General features: G+C 28.0%; 1 protein-coding gene across 6 annotated transcripts in view; it reads left to right on the top strand.

Moving 5' to 3' along the window:
- LOC145246012 (catenin alpha-like) overlaps positions 1–21309 on the top strand; it is a 719405-nt gene that overhangs the window by 618070 nt on the left and 80026 nt on the right. For all 6 annotated transcript variants that reach the window (XM_080107821.1, XM_080107822.1, XM_080107823.1 and 3 more), the window contains 3 exons: positions 11944–12100; positions 14391–14502; positions 17593–17823. In XM_080107821.1, coding sequence (XP_079963947.1) covers positions 11944–12100; positions 14391–14502; positions 17593–17823 — 500 coding nt within the window. The remainder of the gene's footprint in view (positions 1–11943; positions 12101–14390; positions 14503–17592; positions 17824–21309) is intronic.

Here is a 21309-nt window from a genome sequence, read left to right as displayed (position 1 = left end):
AATTCAGGTGATCAGTCATCCCCCTCTTAGTACAGGCCAATAAGTCTCCTGTGTGTCATGAGTAAGTTGCTGGAATCTGTGTTAAACAGAGAAGTAATCAACCATCTCAACAAAAATAACCTTCTTAGTGACACACAATATGGTTTCCGTTCTGCTAGATCTACAGCAGCTGTGCTTACAGTTATATCTCATAGGATTAGTATGACGGAGGCAACCTTTCTAGGGCAATTGCTCTTGACATATCAAAAGCCTTTGGTATAAAGGTTTACTTCACAAAATCTCCAGCTATGGTAAAGCTGGAAATGTCTTCTCAATTATCAAATAATTTCTCTCTAATAGGTTCATAAGAGTAGTAGTAGTTGGGCAGAAATCAGAAGCTCTCAGTATTAATGCTGGAGTTCCTCAGGGTTCCATCCTGGGCCCAACTCTTTTCCTGATCTACATTAATGATCTTCTAAATGACATCCTTACATTATTTGTAGACATTTATGCTGATGACACTACCATCTATGGTAGCGCATCTAAGACCGTAAACGACCAAGTTCTCTTTGATTCTCTCTACTCTGATCTTGAGCACGTGGTACAATGGGGAAAGGAGTGGCTGGTTACTTTTAATGCATCTAAAACCAAGCTTCTATCTTTGCATCATCAATGCTATGATTCCCATCTGGCATCAATTGAGATGAATGGCTCTCGTCTTGGGGAAGTCTCATGTTTTGACAAGCTTCTGGGCTTGACCTTTACTCCTGATCTGAAATAGAACAGGTACATCAAATCTGTTGCCAAAGCCGCTGAAAAAAATGGTGGGATCCTTCTATCGATCCAGTAGATATCTCACTGCTGATGCAATTCTCTATCTATAAGAGCCAGGTACATCCAAGGATGGAGTACTGTTGCGACATCTGGGCATTATATTAAAGAGTTATTCGATGAAAATAATCTTTCCTCACCCAAAATCATTATTGTTGTTTTCTCACATCAAATCATTATTGTTGTTTTCTCACATCAAATCGTTATTGTTGTTTTCTCACATCAAATCGTTATTGTTGTTTTCTCACATCAAATCGTTATTGTTGTTTTCTCACATCAAATCATTATTGTTGTTTTCTCACATCAAATCATTATTATTGTTTCCTCACCTAAAATCATTATTGTTGTTTCCTCACATCAAATCATTATTGTTGTTTTCTCACATCAAATCATTATTGTTTCCTAACATCAAATCATTATTGTTGTTTCCGAACATAAAATCATTATTGTTGTTTCCTCACCTAAAATTATTATTGTTGTTTCCTAAAATAAAATCATTTAGTTTGTTTCCTCACATCAAATCATTATTGTTTCCTCACATCAAATCATTATTGTTGTTTTCTCACATCAAATCATTATTTTTGTTTCCTCAAATAAAATCATTATTGTTGTTTCTTCACCTAAAATCATTATTGTTGTTTCCTCACCTAAAATTCTTATTGTTGTTTCCTCACCTAAAATTATTATTGTTGTTTCCTCAAATAAAATCATTATTGTTGTTTCCTCACCTAAAATCATTATTGTTGTTTCCTCACCTAAAGTCATTATTGTTGTTTCCTCACATCAAATCATTATTGTTGTTTCCTCAAATAAAATCATTATTGTTGTTTTCTCACATCAAATCATTACTGTTGTTTCATCATATAAAATCATTATTGTTGTTTCCTCACCTAAAATTATTATTGTTGTTTCCCCACCTAAAATTATTATTGTTGTTTCCTCACATAAAATCATTATTGTTGTTTCATCACCTAAAATCATTATTGTTGTTTCCTCACCTAAAATCATTATTGTTGTTTCTTAAAATCATTATTTTTGTTTCCTCAAATAAAATTCTTATTGTTGTTTCCTCACCTAAAATCATTATTGTTGTTTCCTCAAATAAAATTATTATTGTTGTTTCCTCACCTAAAATTATTATTGTTGTTTCCTCACCTAAAATCATTATTGTTGTTTCCTCAAATAAAATTATTATTGTTGTTTCCTCAAATAAAATTATTATTGTTGTTTCCTCACCTAAAATCATTATTGTTGTTTCCTCACATAAAATCATTATTGTTGTTTCCTCACCTAAAATCATTATTGTTGTTTCATCACATAAAATCATTATTGTTGTTTCCTCACCTAAAATTATTATTGTTGTTTCCTCACCTAAAATCATTATTGTTGTTTCCTCACATAAAATCATTATTGTTGTTTCCTCAAATAAAATTATTATTGTTGTTTCCTCAAATAAAATTATTATTGTTGTTTCCTCAAATAAAATCATTATTGTTGTTTCCTCACCTAAAATCATTATTGTTGTTTCCTCAAATAAAATTATTATTGTTGTTTCCTCAAATAAAATTATTATTGTTGTTTCCTCACCTAAAATCATTATTGTTGTTTCCTCACCTAAAATCATTATTGTTGTTTCCTCAAATAAAATTATTATTGTTGTTTCCTCAAATAAAATTATTATTGTTGTTTCCTCACATAAAATCATTATTGTTGTTTCCTCACCTAAAATAATTATTGTTGTTTCCTCAAATAAAATTATTATTGTTGTTTCCTCAAATAAAATTATTATTGTTGTTTCCTCACCTAAAATCATTATTGTTGTTTCCTCACCTAAAATCATTATTGTTGTTTCCTCAAATAAAATTATTATTGTTGTTTCCTCACCTAAAATCATTATTGTTGTTTCCTCACCTAAAATCATTATTGTTGTTTCCTCAAATAAAATTATTATTGTTGTTTCCTCAAATAAAATTATTATTGTTGTTTCCTCAAATAAAATCATTATTGTTGTTTCCTCACCTAAAATCATTATTGTTGTTTCCTCAAATAAAATTATTATTGTTGTTTCCTCAAATAAAATTATTATTGTTGTTTCCTCACCTAAAATCATTATTGTTGTTTCCTCACCTAAAATCATTATTGTTGTTTCCTCAAATAAAATTATTATTGTTGTTTCCTCAAATAAAATTATTATTGTTGTTTCCTCACCTAAAATCATTATTGTTGTTTCCTCACCTAAAATCATTATTGTTGTTTCCTCACCTAAAATAATTATTGTTGTTTCCTCACCTAAAATCATTATTGTTGTTTCCTCAAATAAAATTATTATTGTTGTTTCCTCACCTAAAATCATTATTGTTGTTTCCTCAAATTAAATCATTATTGTTGTTTCCTCACCTAAAATAATTATTGTTGTTTCCTCACCTAAAATCATTATTGTTGTTTCCTCAAATAAAATTATTATTGTTGTTTCCTCACCTAAAATCATTATTGTTGTTTCCTCAAATTAAATCATTATTGTTGTTTCCTCACCTAAAATAATTATTGTTGTTTCCTCACCTAAAATTATTATTGTTGTTTCCTCAAATAAAATTATTATTGTTGTTTCCTCACCTAAAATCATTATTGTTGTTTCCTCAAATAAAATTATTATTGTTGTTTCCTCACCTAAAATCATTATTGTTGTTTCCTCAAATAAAATTATTATTGTTGTTTCCTCACCTAAAATCATTATTGTTGTTTCCTCAAATTAAATCATTATTGTTGTTTCCTCAAATAAAATTATTATTGTTGTTTCCTCAAATAAAATTATTATTGTTGTTTCCTCACCTAAAATAATTATTGTTGTTTCCTCACCTAAAATCATTATTGTTGTTTCCTCACCTAAAATCATTATTGTTGTTTCTTAAAATCATTATTTTTGTTTCCTCAAATAAAATTCTTATTGTTGTTTCCTCACCTAAAATCATTATTGTTGTTTCCTCAAATAAAATTATTATTGTTGTTTCCTCACCTAAAATCATTATTGTTGTTTCCTCAAATTAAATCATTATTGTTGTTTCCTCAAATAAAATTATTATTGTTGTTTCCTCAAATAAAATTATTATTGTTGTTTCCTCACCTAAAATCATTATTGTTGTTTCCTCACCTAAAATCATTATTGTTGTTTCCTCACCTAAAATAATTATTGTTGTTTCCTCACCTAAAATCATTATTGTTGTTTCCTCAAATAAAATTATTATTGTTGTTTCCTCACCTAAAATCATTATTGTTGTTTCCTAAAATAAAATCATTATTGTTGTTTCCTAACCTAAAATCATTATTGTTGTTTCCTCAAATAAAATTATTATTGTTGTTTCCTCACCTAAAATCATAATTGTTGTCTCCTCAAATAAAATCATTATTGTTGTTCCCTCACCTAAAATCATTATTGTTGTTTCCTCACCTAAAATCATTATTGTTGTTTCCTCACCTAAAATTATTATTGTTGTTTCCTCACCTAAAATTATTTTTGTTGTTTCCTCACCTAAAATCATTATTGTTGTTTCCTAATCTAAAATTATTATTGTTGTTTCCTCACCTAAAATCATTATTGTTGTTTCCTCACCTAAAATCATTATTGTTGTTTCCTCACATAAAATCATTATTTTTGTTTCATCACCTAAAATCATTATTGTTGTTTCTTAAAATCATTATTGTTGTTTCCTCACATAAAATCATTATTTTTGTTTCATCACCTAAAATCATTATTGTTGTTTCTTAAAATCATTATTGTTGTTTCCTAACATGAAATCATTATTGTTTTTTTCTCACATAAAATCATTATTGTTGTTTCCTCACATCAAATCATTATTGTTGTTTCCTCACATCAAATTATTATTGTTGTTTCCTCAAATAAAATCATTATTGTTGTTTCCTCACATCAAATCATTATTGTTTCCTCACATCAAATCATTATTGTTGTTTTCTCACATCAAATCATTATTGTTGTTTCCTCACATCAAATCATTATTGTTGTTTCCTCACATCAAATCATTATTGTTGTTTCCTCAAATAAAATCATTATTGTTGTTTTCTCACATCAAATCATTATTGTTGTTTCCTCATATAAAATCATTATTGTTGTTTTCTCACATCAAATCATTATTGTTGTTTTCTCACATCAAATCATTATTGTTGTTTTCTCACATCAAATCATTATTGTTGTTTCCTCACATCAAATCATTATTGTTGTTTCCTCACATCAAATCATTATTGTTGTTTCCTCACATAAAATCATTATTGTTGTTTCATCACATAAAATCATTATTGTTATTTTCTCACATAAAATCATTATTGCTGTTTTCTCACATAAAATCATTATTGTTGTTTCCTAACATAAAATCATTATTGTTGTTTTCTCACATCAAATCATTATTGTTGTTTCCTCACATCAAATCATTATTGTTGTTTCCTCACCTAAAATCATTATTGTTGTTTTCACACATAAAATCATTATTGTTGCTTCCTCACATAAAATCATTATTGTTGTTTCCTCACCTAAAATTCTTATTGTTGTTTTCTCACATAAAATCATTATTGTTGTTTCCTAACATAAAATCATTATTGTTGTTTTCTCACATAAAATCATTATTGTTGTTTTCATTACATAAAATCATTATTGTTGTTTCCTCACCTAAAATCATTATTGTTGTTTCCTCACCTAAAATCATTATTGTTGTTTCCTCACATAAAATAATTATTGTTGTTTTCTCACCTAAAATCATTATTGTTGTTTCCTCACATAAAATCATTATTGTTGTTTTCTCACATAAAATTATTATTGTTGTTTCATCACATCAAATCATTATTGTTGTTTCCTCACATACAATCATTATTGTTGTTTCCTCACATAAAATCATTATTTTTGTTTCATCACCTAAAATCATTATTGTTGTTTCTTAAAATCATTATTGTTGTTTCATCACATAAAATCATTATTGTTGTTTGATCACCTAAAATCATTATTGTTGTTTCATCACCTAAAATCATTATTGTTGTTTCCTAACATAAAATCATTATTGTTGTCTCCTCACATAAAACCATTATTGTTGTTTCCTCACATGAAATCATTATTGTTGTTTCATCACATAAAATAATTATTGTTGTTTCTTAAAATCATTATTGTTGTTTCCTCACCTAAAATCATTATTGTTGTTTCCTCACCTAAAATCATTATTGTTGTTTCATCACCTAAAATCATTATTGTTGTTTCCTCACCTAAAATCATTATTGTTGTTTTCTCGCATCAAATCATTATTATTGTTTCATCGCATAAAATCATTATTGTTGTTTCATAAAATCATTATTGTTGTTTTCTCACCTAAAATCATTATTGTTGTTTCCTCACCTAAAATCATTTTTGTTGTTTCCTCACCTAAAATCATTATTGTTGTTTCATCACCTAAAATTATTATTGTTGTTTCCTCACCTAAAATTATTATTGTTGTTTCCTCACCTAAAATCATTATTGTTGTTTCCTCACCTAAAATCATTATTGTTGTTTCCACACCTAAAATTATTATTGTTGTTTCCTCACCTAAAATCATTATTGTTGTTTCCTCACCTAAAATCATTATTGTTGTTTCCTCACCTAAAATCATTATTGTTGTTTCCTCACCTAAAATCATTATTGTTGTTTCCACACCTAAAATCATTATTGTTGTTTCCACACCTAAAATCATTATTGTTGTTTCCTCACCTAAAATTATTATTGTTGTTTCCACACCTAAAATCATTATTGTTGTTTCCTCACCTAAAATCATTATTGTTGTTTCCTCACCTAAAATCATTATTGTTGTTTCCTCACCTAAAATCATTATTGTTGTTTCCTCACCTAAAATCATTATTGTTGTTTCCACACCTAAAATTATTATTGTTGTTTCCTCACCTAAAATCATTATTGTTGTTTCCTCACCTAAAATCATTATTGTTGTTTCCTCACCTAAAATCATTATTGTTGTTTTCTCACCTAAAATCATTATTGTTGTTTCCTCACCTTAAATCATTATTGTTGTTTCCTCACCTAAAATCATTATTGTTGTTTCATCACATAAAATCATTATTGTTGTTTCCTCACCTAAAATTATTATTGTTGTTTCCTCACTCAAAATCATTATTGTTGTTTCCACACCAAAAATCATTATTGTTGTTTCCTCACCTAAAATTATTATTGTTGTTTCCTCACCTAAAATCATTATTGTTGTTTCCTCACCTAAAATCATTATTGTTGTTTCCTCACCTAAAATCATTATTGTTGTTTCCTCACCTAAAATTATTATTGTTGTTTCCTCACCTAAAATCATTATTGTTGTTTCCTCACCTAAAATCATTATTGTTGTTTCCTCACCTAAAATTATTATTGTTGTTTCCTCACCTAAAATCATTATTGTTGTTTCCTCACCTAAAATTATTTTTGTTGTTTCCTCACGTAAAATCATTATTGTTGTTTCCTAATCTAAAATTATTATTGTTGTTTCCTCACCTAAAATCATTATTGTTGTTTCCTCACCTAAAATCATTATTGTTGTTTCCTCACCTAAAATCATTATTGTTGTTTCCTCACCTAAAATCATTATTGTTGTTTCCTCACCTAAAATCATTATTGTTGTTTCCTCACCTAAAATTATTATTGTTGTTTCCTCAAATAAAATCATTATTGTTGTTTCCTAACATGAAATCATTATTGTTTTTTTCTCACATAAAATCATTATTGTTGTTTCCTCACATCAAATCATTATTGTTGTTTCCTCAAATAAAATCATTATTGTTGTTTCCTAACATGAAATCATTATTGTTTTTTTCTCACATAAAATCATTATTGTTGTTTCCTCACATCAAATAATTATTGTTGTTTCCTCAAATAAAATCATTATTGTTGTTTCCTCACATCAAATCATTATTGTTTCCTCACATCAAATCATTATTGTTGTTTTCTCACATCAAATCATTATTGTTGTTTCCTCACATCAAATCATTATTGTTGTTTCCTCACATCAAATCATTATTGTTGTTTCCTCAAATAAAATCATTATTGTTGTTTTCTCACATCAAATCATTATTGTTGTTTCCTCATATCAAATCATTATTGTTGTTTTCTCACATCAAATCATTATTGTTGTTTTCTCACATCAAATCATTATTGTTGTTTCCTCACATCAAATCATTATTGTTGTTTCCTAACATAAAATCATTATTGTTGTTTTCTCATATAAAATCATTATTGTTGTTTCCTCACATCAAATCATTATTGTTGTTTCCTCACATCAAATCATTATTGTTGTTTCCTCACATAAAATCATTATTGTTGTTTCATCACATAAAATCATTATTGTTGTTTCTTAAAATCATTATTGTTGTTTCCTCACCTAAAATCATTATTGTTGTTTCCTCACCTAAAATCATTATTGTTGTTTCCTCACCTAAAATTATTATTGTTGTTTCCACACCTAAAATCATTATTGTTGTTTCATCACCTAAAATCATTATTGTTGTTTCATCACATAAAATCATTATTGTTATTTTCTCACATAAAATCATTATTGTTGTTTTCTCACATAAAATCATTATTATTGTTTCCTAACATAAAATCATTATTGTTGTTTTCTCACATAAAATCATTATTGTTGTTTCCTCACATCAAATCATTATTGTTGTTTCCTCACCTAAAATCATTATTGTTGTTTCATCACCTAAAATCATTATTGTTGTTTCATCACATAAAATCATTATTGTTATTTTCTCACATAAAATCATTATTGTTGTTTTCTCACATAAAATCATTATTGTTGTTTCCTAACATAAAATCATTATTGTTGTTTTCTCACATAAAATCATTATTGTTGTTTCCTCACATCAAATCATTATTGTTGTTTCCTCACCTAAAATCATTATTGTTGTTTTCACACATAAAATCATTATTGTTGCTTCCTCACATAAAATCATTATTGTTGTTTCCTAACCTAAAATCATTATTGTTGTTTCCTCACATAAAATCATTATTGTTGTTTTCTCACATAAAATTATTATTGTTGTTTTCTCACATAAAATCATTATTGTTGTTTCATCACATAAAATCATTATTGTTGTTTTCTCACATGAAATCATTATTGTTGTTTCATCACATAAAATCATTATTGTTGTTTCCTCACCTAAAATCATTATTGTTGTTTCCTCACATAAAACAATTATTGTTGTTTCCTCACATGAAATCATTATTGTTGTTTCATCACATAAAATAATTATTGTTGTTTCTTAAAATCATTATTGTTGTTTCCTCACCTAAAATCATTATTGTTGTTTCCTCACATAAAATCATTATTGTTGTTTCCTCACCTAAAATCATTATTGTTGTTTCCACACCTTAAATTTTTATTGTTGTTTCCACACCTAAAATTATTATTGTTGTTTCCTCACCTAAAATTATTATTGTTGTTTCCTCACCTAAAATCATTATTGTTGTTTCCTCACCTAAAATCATTATTGTTGTTTCCTCACCTGAAATCATTATTGTTGTTTCCTCACCTAAAATCATTATTTTTGTTTCCTCAAATAAAATTATTATTGTTGTTTCCTCAAATAAAATCATTATTGTTGTTTCCTAACATGAAATCATTATTGTTTTTTTCTCACATAAAATCATTATTGTTGTTTCCTCACATCAAATCATTATTGTTGTTTCCTCACATCAAATTATTATTGTTGTTTCCTCAAATAAAATCATTATTGTTGTTTCCTCACATCAAATCATTATTGTTTCCTCACATCAAATCATTATTGTTGTTTTCTCACATCAAATCATTATTGTTGTTTCCTCACATCAAATCATTATTGTTGTTTCCTCACATCAAATCATTATTGTTGTTTCCTCAAATAAAATCATTATTGTTGTTTTCTCACATCAAATCATTATTGTTGTTTCCTCATATCAAATCATTATTGTTGTTTTCTCACATCAAATCATTATTGTTGTTTTCTCACATCAAATCATTATTGTTGTTTTCTCACATCAAATCATTATTGTTGTTTCCTCACATCAAATCATTATTGTTGTTTCCTAACATAAAATCATTATTGTTGTTTTCTCATATAAAATCATTATTGTTGTTTCCTCACATCAAATCATTATTGTTGTTTCCTCACATAAAATCATTATTGTTGTTTCCTAACATAAAATCATTATTGTTGTTTTCTCATATAAAATCATTATTGTTGTTTCCTCACATCAAATCATTATTATTGTTTCCTCACATAAAATCATTATTGTTGTTTCATCACATAAAATCATTATTGTTGTTTCTTAAAATCATTATTGTTGTTTCCTCACCTAAAATCATTATTGTTGTTTCCTCACCTAAAATTATTATTGTTGTTTCCACACCTAAAATCATTATTGTTGTTTCATCACCTAAAATCATTATTGTTGTTTCCTCACCTAAAATCATTATTGTTGTTTTCTCACATCAAATCATTATTATTGTTTCATCACATAAAATCATTATTGTTGTTTCATAAAATCAGTATTGTTGTTTCATCACATAAAATCATTATTGCTCCAACTTGTGATGTATATGAGTTTTGTAAAGCCAGCATATTGCAATAGATAGTTCCACCCATTTTTTTCAGCAACCTCAGAAACGGATTGGACCACGTCTTTTTTTTTTTAGATATGGTATGAAATTTACTTCTAGAATTGGAACTGAAAAAAGGGTCGGAGAATTTGTAGTTTAAGCAGAAAAACTTGGTGTAAGAATTCATAAAATTAACAAACTATTGCTCCCCCCCCCCCTATTACACTACATGCTCCAGTCAGAAGTGAGAGATGATTCTCTCACTTCTGACTGGAGTATGTAGTGTAATGCGGGGGGGGGGGGGGGGCAATAGTTTGTTGATACAAGATTTCAATCACAAGTCTTCTTCTGCTACCCACCCCCGCCTCCCAGTTTTCAGATAATATTTTTTTGGTGATTATCCTGAAAAACTTGACAGAAAGAAAAACCAACAAAGAGACAATTATGAATTTTTAATGAAAGATCAGTTTTTTCGCATTAATATTTAACAATTTTCAGACAATTCTTGCATCTTAACCAGACATTTTTCCTTTTTACTATGTCAGATAAATCATATATGTTCTTTTTGTGAGGTTCTACTTTTTAGGTTATTATATATATCATTGCCACTTAAATTTAGGGTTAGTGATAAAAAGATTAGTTAGAATGGTCTGGAAATGTGATAACATTTTATACTACATTTGTACACAAAACTAATCCCCATACTTATTAGTAAAGTATTATATTTTCATTCAGACAAATGTCTCAATGTATTCACAAGTATTCATCTGAAATAATTACTTAAAAATCATAGAGGTGGGGAGAGGAATAACAGAGAGTGTTCATCTACAAATTTACCAAAATTAGATTACTTAAGAGTATTGAAATTACTAAAATTGCAGATCAATAATTTATATTTATTTTGTGCTATTACAATTGTGATTGAAACAAGTGACAAATTTTTATATATATTTTCAATATTGGTGTTTAAAAACAAATATATATTATATATATTTTCAATATTGGTGTTTAAAAACAAATATTCTAGGATATTTCATCATTCTCTCTGAAAACTCAGTAATTTCCGATTTATTTTTATAATAGATTAAATCCTTATGTAGAAAAATGCAAAAAATAAAATGAACAAGAAAATGTGAGATGTTATTTTGTCAATATGAAATTGAAAATAGTTTTGGTTTGATTACATATTTTCTTTTTGCTACACACCGTCCTCTTGATTTTAACACATTCTACAATCAATCATTGTAATTGGTTGATTATTAGTGAGTAAATGAAAGCTGTATTCTGATTGGCTACTTTTTTATGTACAGAACTCAAAAGTTTGGATCTAATTTGATGATTAAAATTCAAATTATTAATTACTGCACCAAAATCTTGCATGTGAAAAATTTTTCCAAGGTTTCTTATGATTTTATACACATTATATCCAAAAATAATCCTCACCCTTTTTATATCTCATTAAAAGGAATAATTTTTGCCTTGGACCTATTAAGACTGAAAGATTAATTTTGTTTTTTCATTTCAGAAATGCTTATAATTCTTGGTGCAGCAAATTGATAGATTCTTTATGCCATCTTGAAATTCGTATTAACAAGGAAGTTCTTCATCTTTTGATCAGTGTTTTTGCAGAGACTTCAGAACCTTTGGAACGTTTAGTTGATCCAATTCTTTTTCCTGAAAGTGTAAGAAATTTTCAATAAAAAAAAAAAAAATTGGTACTTATATTTTTTATGCAAGTACAGAAAAACTTCTAAATACACTTATTAGTGAAAAATATTAGTGTACACCAAAAATTATGGAAAATAAATGAGTAGAATTTTGAGAAAAAATAAAATTACTTTACTATTCAAAGTTCAAACTCTGAACGACAAAGCAGTGTACCTTCATATTAGAATGTGAATTAAAATATACTACAATAATTTTTTGTAATTTTTAGTGTACACTCATATTTTTCACTCATAAGTGTATTCAGAAATTTTCTTTTTTATTTCAAATTGCCATATTTCATTTCAGTCTCAATATAAATCAAAGTCATTTTTTTGTCCAAAGCTTTTTAAGCTACAAATTCAAATGCTCTTTATTTTTGCTATATAACAACCTCATAACACAACAACTATGAATTAAAGCTTGTTTAAAATGGGTACACGCTGTTCAAAACATTTTCAGCCTATAATACTGTTGGTTTCTGAAGAAGCTTCGGCAGTTATACACAATTCTTTTTAATACAAGTTTATAAATATTTATTATAATCAAGTATTTGTGTTTGAAGGTGATTACAATGCAGTTAGAAAAACACTGTTGGATACAAGACAAGTTAAGCAAAGTAAATGACAATATTGAAAAGTTTCAATAATTTTTGATTAACTATTTATTTACCAACATATTGTATTGGATCAGGATAGTATTGGTTTATTCTTGAAATTTTCAATCTTCAGAAAGAGAAAATATATAACCGCTCAGTATATTTTTGTCATGAAGCCGGAAATTATATCCGCCAGTTGTATTGTGCTGAAAAAGGCATCGTGTCGGTGTCAGGCAGTATTTTGTGAATCTGAGAAGAAATAATGTGCACGTGACATAATCTCGTAAGCAACTCCTCGGTTTAATAATTTGTTAAAAATTGTTTGATTTTAATCAAATGTTTAGAGTTCAAGGATGCAATGTTTTTAAAGAAAAAAAATTTCAAAAGAATAAATCTTTTCTATTTCTAACAAGTACAGAAAATATTTTTAATTAATTTTTTTCTTAAAGAAATATTTTGGATTGTATGATTTCCTTTCCATTTGTACTAAATTTTTGAGTGACTAAAAAATCATAAGTCTTACACATTTCAAAGATAACTCTTTTAAAGAAATTATTTCCATTTTTATTATATTTTTTAGATTGAGAGAAATATAACAAGGAAATCAATAAAATATTGCAGAGTTGTATTTTAATGAAAAATAATTTATCACAAAAAATTCTTTAAAGAAATTTAGTTTTTCAAGATTTAAAATTATTTTTAATACTATCAAAACTAATCTTTTTTATTAAATCTTTTATGGTTGCGATTTTACTATTAAAAGTATATTTCAATTGGTGTCGGACAATTTATAATTCAATTTCAATATTAGTGATTGCAACATCACAGTATCCTACTAGTGCAGAGTAATTTAGTCCTTTCCATTGTTGATATGAAATAATTCCTCTGCAAAGCCCTCACTTTAAATGAATCCAGGGATAGTGTCTTATTCTGCATATATTCATATCTGACAACCTTCTGCCATTGTCTTCATTACTAATGCAGATAGGGTGGTTGATGGTTCCTATGTCTTGCCAAGACACAAACTGATTTTATCCAGCATTGCTTATTCATAGTTAATTTTCATATCTGAAAGCCAGCGCACCAATTAAAAATATATAAACCAATTAAACTTTACTATTAAAAATTTAACATCAACAATGATGAACGTATTCCAGATTTTCCTAGAATTTTGATATTTCAAATTTTAGTATATGAGAACCTTAAAACTGAAAAAGAAAAGAAGCCGATGAAAGCAGGAGACTTGAAACTCAAACAAATTAAACTAAAATAACAATTCACTAACTAGTACAACTGATGTTAGAATCAGTTATCTTGAAGAGAGATAACTCCAGTCCTACTAAATTATCTTAATTTAAAAATTCTTTTTATTTGTAAAAGCATTTTAATTCCAATATTTACTACTAATTCATCTCAAACAGATATTGCTATTTTAGTTGTGTTATCAATTATATAAAAAAAAAAAAAAGAAAAGGATATGCAAATGATTTTACAATTATTTGAAATGTGAACATGATGTTTTATGAAAATTAAATTTATAAAATGTGTTGAGATCACTCAATATGAATTCAATGATACTAGCATATTTCATAAATTTAATTTTAGTATTAACATTTTTTTCGATTAATCTTGACATTGCTAATATGATAATTGTTTTTTTTCTTTATCAGTCTGACTGCAATGTAAAAAAGTTGGCATCATTGAAAGAATTCTTCCATAACCACTTGGACAATGTTTGGAATGTTGCTAGATTTGTGGCGGCCAGTTCACACAAAGTAAAACGTAAATCCATATGAATACTTTTACTTTCCTACTATTTATTTCATTTTTGTTTTCCTAATTTTCCTGTATCTGCTATTTATTACCAGCAACAGACTGGTTTATGGACACTTATATGTTCCACAAAGATTCCAAGTTTAAAAAGATGTATCTAAAGATGGTCAGAGATTACATTGGCAGAAACGTGAAAGTAGCAACGAAGATAAAAATAGTGGTTTGAGTAATCTAAATAATTTAAATTCATCCTCATCTCAAAAATTAAAAAACATAATTAACTTACTTGACTGGAACTGGAAGTGACAAGGCAGAATTAACTGTAAAACAATAGAAAGTATGGTCAATACAAGGCTGATATAGCATCTAGAAAAATATAACTTCCTATCCAGATACCAAAGTGGGTTCAGACAAAAATGACCAACTTATCTGACTAGAAACATTTGTCCATAATGGTCTAATAAGAAACCACCATGTAGTCTCAATCATTTTGGATCTTGATAAAGCATATGACATTACATGGAGGTACAGGATCCTGAAAGATATTCACAATATAATAATCAGAGGAAACCTAGCAATGTTTATCCAAGAATTCCTTATAGAACATGCTTGGGAAACACCACATCAAACGAATACAAGAAACAAGAGCACCACAGGGTAGTGTACTATCCGTTACTCTATTTGTAATTACAATCAATGATATAACAAAAAACATTAACATAGGATTTGAAAAAAAACACTATTCGTTGATGATTTCTCTATTATTTGTTCATCACCAAATATGCCAACTATAGAAGACAAATGCAACAGTGCCTCAACAAAATAGACAATTAGATTAATTAAAATGGATTTAAAATATATAAAAGCAAAACCACATGCGTCCACTTATGCAGAAGACAAAAATACCACCTCAACCCACAGCTCAAACTAGATGGACAACTAATACCAGTAGTACAACATTCTTAGAAATCACTTTTGACAGTAAACTGAATTTCAAGAACATTAACAATGTAAAACAAAATGTTTAAAAGCAATAAACATCTTAAAAATAATATCTAAACTAGACTGGGGTCAAAGCAGGTTACAATGCTCAAAATATACCATACACATTTCAAATCCAAATTGGACTACAGTTGTGCCATATACCGGTCTACTTGCAAATCATACTTAAAAACATTACTAACCATACAAAATCAAGCTTGTCGAACTTTACCACTGGAAAGCTTGTATGAACCATCCCTACATTTAAGATAGGAAAAATTATCTTTACAATATCCAACAAAACTGCAAAGCAATCCCAAAAACCTTTCGATCCACAATTCATACATTTTTATTCATGGAAACCAAAAGGCATACCTTCTTTTAGAGATAAAATTAAGGAAGTAATATCTGAAGTCAATGAAAAACCAGACACAAGCAAAAAACAAATAACAAATCACAATGGACATTAAATAAATCAAATATTGACCTAGCAACTTCAAGAAAAACAGTACAAATAATTTAAGAAACAGAAACAACTTTGAAGAACTCATAGAAAGATACTCAAAATACAAAAAAATATACACAGACGGATCCAAAACAATGGAACAAGCACAACCTATACAGATGAGCAAAGCCAATGCCAAATGCGACTGCCCAATAATGCCTCAATATATACAGCACTCAAATTCTTCAAAGACAACAAAATATAAAAAATCATTATATATACAGACTCCCTATCCTGCATCATCACTCTTGAGGAGGGCAAAAATACTCTTTTATCACAGGAATAGCACAAAAATACAACAAAATAACCGAAAAAGATAAAATAATTGTAACAGCATGGAGAGAAGCGATATACCAACTATTTGCCAGAGTGTCAGAACTCAACCCCTACGTCTGATGACGAACGGCCAGCAAACATGTTAAAAGTATTGCCACCCAGACATAGGGTTGTGTGCGTTTTGTGTGCTCAGAGCATCAGAACAGTAATTCCAGTGACTAGTGAGTGATTATGTTTTGAAAAGGTCCATTATTAGACAAAGATAGAAGTGTAACCACTGGGACTTAGGGTTGATGCACATCAGGCCTGCTCGTGAGCAACCCACTTAGCTTGGTTACATACAGACCTAAAAATAAATATTAAAGAATACCTGGAAAAGAAATGGCAAGATGAATGGAACACGTGTGCAAAGAAAAAATTACATGAGTATCAAATGAAAATCAAAAACAAAACCAAAATCATGAAGAAAAGAGATTGTACGAAACCAAATACGAATTAGCCATACTAAATTGACCCACTCCTATCTGATCAAAGCTGAAAAAACACCCAAATACACATATTGCAACCAGCAAATAACAGTAAAACATATAGTAATACAATGTAAAAGGCACAAACATATCTGGAAAAATATTTTGAAACACCAAACTTCAGAAAAGTGTTCGAAAAAAAAAAAACTCAACAAATTATAAAATGCTTAGAAGAAACAAAACTATTCAAACTCCTCTAAACCTGATAAACAATTTTTTACTTTGGAAAACAAACTTTTCTAGAAATTGACAACAAAACACTTTTCTTGGTTTAAAATGATCCTCAAAGGGTGAAATGTCATTAAACAAAACAAACTCACTCTTTCACCCAAATACATAAGAGAAAATGGATGTAGAAGACACGGGTAGCTTGGAGATAGGGGATAATCCCCATAATGGTGAAGGTTAATGAAAGATAAACAGCCACTACTTAAACATGATTTCATATCACAGTATGAGAATAGCATAACTACTCCCCACAGACGGATTATTCATTATGTAAATATTCAAGCATGTTCTTGGAATTGACAATTGTGGTCTGATGAAAGGGGTGCATGTGGAGTGAAACAGGAAGTTTTATTATATGAGAAGGATGCCATTAAAAACAACACCAACCTGGCCATATGCATATAAGCAAAACTAGCAAGAGTTCACTTCCTTACAGCCGTGTAATCTACTACATCATATGCATGAAAACTAGTTTCATCTTTACTAAAATAAAAATATTTTATACTATTTTAAGTTGTTTTATATTATCCATTTGTAATTTCTAAATTTAGCTAAGCTTGTATCTTGTTTCTTAATTTGTAGGTGTGCGTGAAATTGAAATTGCAATTCACAATTTTGAATGTTTGGATGCTGAAATATCTTCACTGATCAGTTTAAAAATCCAAGAACTTTCAAATCACTCATCAATTCGGATGTCTGATGCAGCCATTATACAACTGAAAATTTTAATGAAAGAATGGCAACTCCAAATAAGCAATCTTGTAACATTATTGGACCTGACCATCGATCCACAACTTTTTCTTGCAGTTTCAGGTAATGGTTTTCCTACTACGATGTTCAACTTATTTTGTTTGTTCAAGAATATATCAGAACCACCGAGCCATAAAGGTTTCCAGGAAACATTAAAATGTTATATCCTCTTTCTATATAAATTCCTAGTAATAATAATATGATTCCGCTTATTATATGAAATAAGTGAAAATCACTTCTTTCATATTAGATGCTGGAAATATTGCAAACAAACACATGTGATAAAAGTATGAATTATGAATACACACACATTGCCAAAAGAAAGTCAGTAAATATATGTAGAAGATAGGAATGGCATATAGTCGGTGTTGATGAAGAAAGACAAAAACAAATGACAATTTGCAAATCAATAAGTATATACATTATGTAGTTGTTGTTACGAGTTTATGTCGATAGTGGAAATGTTTCTATAATCAGTCTGATGGTGGTCGCAGTTATGATGTAGCTGTCTACCCTGTCGTTGCTGTATGACTTTGATTTAGTTAATTTATTTGATTTTATTTGTTGTTATATATAGTGCAAAATTTTGTTGAAAATTCAAAGACTCACGTTTTCTTTTTTATAACCTTCGTTTATTTCCTGGATTTTTTCAATTAAAGCTGTTTCATTGATGAGTTGGCAATTTTACGATTTATGTTTCTATAAAAATGACCTGTCCCCACCAACTTCTTCAGATGTTTATCCATTAGATTTTTACAACAAAAGGTATATTTTTAACATGCTGGACAACGTATTCGGGTAAAAGGATTTCCAAAGCCATGCTTCCTCACTTCCTCCATCTTTTGGTGTTATGTAAAGATAGTTTTCCGTTTTAACCCGTACTTTCGTATTTTTATTTTTTATTTATTAATTATATATTTTTGTTTTAATTTTCCCTTTTTTTCCCTATTTGTTTTTTTCCAATTATCATATAATTTTATTCCTATATTTATGCGTGTTTATTTTAATATTGCTTTTTTGCTTGGTGTTTGAATACGTACTATATTACCTGATGCAGGGGAGGTCACTCTTGTGGTATCGTTTTTTATATCTAGGATTACCTCCCTTGCATTTTTTTTCCTAATCTGCTCTAGTGCGTGAAATTAAATATCTGTTTCTGTGCAAACACCCGTGGATTACATCTAGTCATTTGTAAATATCTGTTTCTGTGCAAACACCCGTGGATTACATCTAGTCGTTTGTTAAACAAACGACTAGATGTAATCCAGGAAATAAACAAAGGTTATAAAAAAGAAAATGTGAGTCTTTGAATTTTCAACAAAATTTTGCACTATATATGCTCTGTCCCTATTAAATAGACACATTGAGCTTAACTCAAAATTAACAGTGACTGGTTTTAAAATAACAATCTAGACCCGTTAAACAAAAATGGTATACATTGAAAGTAACAACATTTCAAAAACAAACTTTTAAAATATATATATATATATATATCCCCGAAACAGTGTTTCATGGTAAACAACTGATGATCCCTTAAAAAATATAAAAATTGGTATTATAGTAAATTTGAGAGTTGATGCAGTGATTGCAGGTGATTAAATGACTTACTGACTAGATGTTTTTTTTTAATGAATGATAAAAAATAATTTTTTGTGTGGTTTCAAATGTTAAAAACTTCAAAGACTATATATATATATATATATATATATACACCCACATATATGCGTACACCTATACATATATATATATGCATACACATGTATGCACACACATGTATACACAGTCACACACACACACAGATATACACATACATACAGTCATGCACACATTGTACATATATACACACACACATATATAAACACACACATACCCATACACACATACGTATACATATACATCCACACATATATACACATTTATATTTATTGAACTTAGTCAATGATTATTTTTTATAATTAATCTTATTATTGTTGTAATTATTATTATTATTGTCAATACCATTATTATTATTTTTTTTGTTATTATTTTAATAAATTTTATTGCTATTTATTTTGTTTTAATGTTATTTGTACGTCTTCGGTGTGGGGATTGCATTTAGGTATGTTTAATTGTGTTTATTAGTGTTTAGTTGGGTTTGAATAGGTGGATTAGCTCAAATTAAAGGTTAGCATTGTGATATCCTTCTAAATCTCTTCTACATACCTATCCCATATAATGCTTCAAGCAAACTACATCTCATTTTTGCAGTAAATATATGTGTGTGTGTCTATAACAATAGATACTAGCAGTACCCGTGGAAATTCCACCGTAATTGAAAACGTCAACCCTCAAATTAGCAAACACCTTCTCATCACATAAGCAAACAATTAGGCGAGCAAGTAATTGCGAGGCGCAACAAAATGTTGAGTCAATGCAAAATTACTTGTGACAACTTCATTTGAGATATTATTTTATATATTTTGATATAACATTGATTAAAAAAACAACTTTTTTATACATTCGGTTCTTAAGAGTTTTCCACAGCACTTTTCATTGATTAAAAAGTCATGGCTTTTAAATTCTTAGCAAATTCTCTTTTAATTAAAAGCTGCACACATCTGAAAATAAAAATAAAAATAAAAAAAAAGTAAAATTTTGTTCACAATGATTTAAATATCTGATTATTTAATCAGATATTTAAATCATTGTGAACAAAATTTTACTTACAAACTATTGAGTAATGAAGCCATAGGTACTGTATAAAACAACAAATTTAAGATTTCTTCACCAAATTTTTAATGAAGTCCTTATGAATAGTAATAATAATGTTCATGTTATTCTGATTTATTTGAGATATTATTTCATATATTTTGATATGATATCGATTTAAAAAGCAAAATATTTTTTACGAATTTGATTTGTAAGAATTTTTTAATCAATCTGTACTTCCACCTAACAATTTAACGAACAAAAAGATATTTGAATTGAAAATACTTTACATTCGCCACCGGTATCAGTAACCAGAAGTTTGTTTACATTTTGAAATGAACAATACGTTTCACAAACTTTAAATGGGTAAAATTTAATCACACTATTATTTCAAATGTAACGATGTGATTAAAATTTGTTTAACAAATAAAAAAAGATGAAGTTTTAAAATGATTAAATGTGTTTTATTTTATGATTTAAACATAAAAATATTGAACACTACATAGTAAAATTTGGGCTGTTTTCTAGACTATTTGGTACCGTGCTGAAATAATAATGTTATTATTTTGAAAGCCATTCTAAACATGAGAAGGGGAGGGTGTTTTATATCTATTCTGTGCTTCCACCTAACAATTGAATAAAAAAAAATATTGTAAAATTTGAATGTAACATGCAAAAACCTATTTACAAACAGCGCCATACAAAAAATGCATATGCACATTTTATGACTGTTCTTGAAGAAGTTATTGTTTTTAAAAGAGGCTACACCCCCACACCATAATATTTTTAGTTAAGTACTGTTGTTTTAAAAAAGATAAAATCGATTTTCTAAGTGTTCGTTTTCTACCTAGCTGGCTAATG

The sequence above is a fragment of the Euprymna scolopes genome, chromosome 23 (assembly GCF_053919585.1).
Source record: "Euprymna scolopes isolate OS-2025 chromosome 23, ASM5391958v1, whole genome shotgun sequence".
Lineage (NCBI taxonomy): Eukaryota > Metazoa > Mollusca > Cephalopoda > Sepiida > Sepiolidae > Euprymna > Euprymna scolopes.
This window is presented reverse-complemented; position numbering and strand designations above follow the sequence as displayed.